Source organism: Megascapheus bottae, chromosome 4 (assembly GCF_031878675.1).
Source record: "Megascapheus bottae isolate mThoBot1 chromosome 4, mThoBot2.hap1, whole genome shotgun sequence".
NCBI classification, from domain to species: Eukaryota; Metazoa; Chordata; class Mammalia; order Rodentia; family Geomyidae; genus Megascapheus; species Megascapheus bottae.
The window spans coordinates 218,080-221,227 of NC_143512.1; the positions used below are offsets into that span (position 1 = coordinate 218,080).

Consider the following 3,148-nt stretch of genomic DNA (forward strand, 5'->3'; position numbering starts at 1 on the left):
TTTGACATTAAACTTATCAGCCTAAAGACAACTTTTTTTTTCAGTCCTGGGTCTTGAAATCAGGACCTGGGCACTATCCTTGGGCTTTCTCAAGGCCAAAGCTCTACAATTTGAGCCATAGCACCATTTCTGGCTTTTTTCTATGTATGTGGTACCAAGGAATCGAACCTGGGTCTTCATGCATGCTAGGCAAGCACTCTATCACGAGGCTAAACTCCTGGCCCCTAAAGACAACTTTTTTTTTTGCCAGTCCTGGGCTTGTGCAAGGGCTTGAGCACTGTCCTTGGACTTTCTCAAGGCTAGCACTTTACCACTTGAGCCTCAGCACCACTTCCGGCTTTTTTCTATGTATGTGGTACCGAGGAATCGAACCCAGGTCTTCATGCATGCTAGGCAAGCACTCTACCACTAGGCCAAACTCCCGGCCCCCTAAAGACAACTTTTAAACTAAACTCAACATGAGCAGGAAAGGTGTTTGTGTGTGTGTGTGTGTGTGTGTGTGTGTGTGTGTGTGCCAGTACCAGGACTTGAACATAGAGCCTGTACTATTTTTTTTTTGCCAGCCCTGGAGCGGGAACTCAGAGCTTGGGCACTGTCCTTGAGCTTTCTCAGGGTTTGTGCTCTACCACTCGAGCCACAGCATCACTTCTGGCTTTTTCTGTGTATGTGGTACTGAGGAATCTAATGTAGGACTTCATGCATGCTAAGCAAGCACTCTACCACTAGGCCAAACTCCAAGCCCAGGGCCTCTATGTCTTCCTTGTCCCTTTTGCTCAAGGTTGACACTCTACAACTTCAGCCTCACTTCCACAGCTAGCTTTCTACTGGTTAATTGGGGATAAGGGAGCTTTTCTGCTTTACCTGCCCAGGCTGGTTTTGAATCACAATCCTCAGATACCAACTTCCTTAGTAGACAGAAATACAGGTGTAAGCCACTGGGCGTAGAAATATATATATTCCTCCTAAGTTTATATATCTAACCTACAAAAGTGTTAAAGACAAAGCTCAAATCCTACTGATTTTTGAAGGTCCATGGACTGGCATGTCTCTGGTCTAGTTAGATAATATACCATTTTTAAATTGATGATTTCTTGATTGCTTATGAACTAACGGACTTGAAATATGATTTATAACTTATTAAAATGGAAGTAGGGCTGGGAGCATAGCTTATTGCTAGATTGCTCGCCTAGCATGCATGAAGCCCTGGGTTTAATTCCTCAGTACCACATACACAGAAAAAGCCAGAAGTGGTGCTGTGGTTCAAGTGGCAGAGTGCTAGCCTTGAGCAAAAAGTATCCAAGGAGAGTGCCCAGGCCCTGAGTTTAAGGTCCAGGACTGGAAAAAAAGGGAAATAATAGTGAAATGTAGAAGCGGTCATCCTTTTGTATACTAGAAGGATACCCATAGTTTCTGCATTGTGAAAGCCTTTACAGAAAGAGCAACATCTCAGACCATGATGCAGACAAAATGAATGCTGAGTACGGCTATCAATGGGCACAAAACAGAAGATGTACCAAGTCTAATATCAAACTGTCAGATGTGCCATGATGATCCATAAAAACTCAAATCCTCGCCTTTATGATAAAGCCTCTAAGATTTCTTGGCTAATCATTGATTGTAACTTTCTTTACTTGGAGAGAAAGGGTTTTCTTCTTACAGTTTCTATGTATTTGGTCAATAAAAAGTCTTAATGTCACTTTGAACTATAGAATTACTTTAATTAACTGCCATTTACCAGCACCCAAATATCCAAGATAAGAGAAAGCATGTGCAATATTTATGTATTTTTTGTCATTCCAGTGTAATGTAAAAGCCCAACATTTAGACCTAGGTAGATGTGGGTCTATGTGGAGTCTCTACCAGTCACTACTGGTGAGTTGTTGAGAATTGTATTAACTTCTACATGTCTCAGTTTTCTCATTAGGAAAGTGAGATTGCTGGGGGCTTGCTCTGAGAATTTATTGAAATAAACTATTCATAGCACCTGTCACATAGACCATCAAGTAGTAATAGCTCTGTCCTCCTATTATTCTCCCTTCCTTGAGATTGGATACGGGGTGGGTGGAGTGGGGGGGCATTCCATATACAGGAATTTTTAATCTTCATTAAGGATAACGTTTTCTCCTTCCTTTCTTTTTTTTTTCAGGAGATATGACTCAGTTTATTATTCTTAACTTGACCCTGTCTTTCCCACTTTACACTCCAACCACTGCCCCAAAGTTGCCACACCCACTCCCATTACAGTTGGGCCTCTGGGGGGAAAATGGAATAAATCACAAAGGCAGAAAGTTACAGAAGAGCCAAGGTTGCATACCTCTCAAACAAGGAGAGGACTAACAGTACAGTGTGTGTGAAACTGGAAATGGTCTGTTGATAGTGGCCAACATTGCAGTCTCTGGCTTCTTGAGCTCACTTACGTTCCAAAGTTAGGAAGTGGGCCCAATGTATAGTTTTGTACAGGGTCACGGGGTGTCATCCATCATGTGAGGGGCTCCAGAAGGTGGAAGATAAGCAATGATCACACAGTTCAGGGTCCTGATGCCCTTGCACGAGCTCGAGCTCGGGCAGCTTTGGCTTCATCTTCCAGTTCATCTAGGAAACGCTCTTGGGATACTGAGTAGAAGGTATAACCATAAATAGCCAACACCAGGGCCCCGATGCCAAGCCCCGTCACGATGTTCCGAGTCCGCCGCTGTGGCAGCGTCTTCTGCCACTGGGCAAGCTGCACCTGCCGCATGAAATGAAGTTGTGCTGGAGTTAACTTCTCCCGAGTCGGGTTGATGCGCTGAGCGAACGGGGCCTTTTCATTTTTTGCATCCAGTGGCTCACCAGCTCCTGACGCCGCCATGTTGCTACACCGCCCTTAGGCAGTCCCTCTCTCCTTCCTTTCTTAACAGCTTTTAGCAGCTAGATGTGTGCTCTTCTTCATGCATCCATGCCTTTCTCCAAACGTCCAACCTTTCCAACATCTCTCAGTTGCCTGATTCCATCCACACTGTGACTCTGAGCTAGACTAACTACAACTTCTTCATTCCTCAAAGAGGAGCAGTGGGGTTGCCTGTGGTAAACAGTGGAGTGCATAGAAGTGCCTGCAAAATTCTTTTTAACATCACCTGTTTCTGCAATAGATGGACACTAATGGATATCA

At 44.2% G+C, this 3,148-nt stretch overlaps 1 protein-coding gene across 1 annotated transcript; it reads right to left on the reverse strand.

The window, feature by feature from the left end:
• Positions 1 to 2,129: 2,129 nt before the first annotated feature.
• On the reverse strand, positions 2,130 to 2,857 carry LOC150063860 (cytochrome c oxidase assembly factor 3 homolog, mitochondrial). Its single transcript, XM_090331067.1, has one exon. It carries the CDS (start codon positions 2,846 to 2,848, stop codon positions 2,528 to 2,530), a length of 321 nt encoding a protein of 106 aa, XP_090187193.1. The 5' UTR covers positions 2,849 to 2,857; the 3' UTR covers positions 2,130 to 2,527.
• Positions 2,858 to 3,148: the final 291 nt, after the last annotated feature.

What these genes read in the sequence shown, in the direction of transcription:
- LOC150063860 (XM_090331067.1), bottom strand. Translation starts at nt 2,848, where the DNA reads ATGGCGGCGTCAGGAGCTGGTGAGCCACTGGATGCAAAAAATGAAAAG.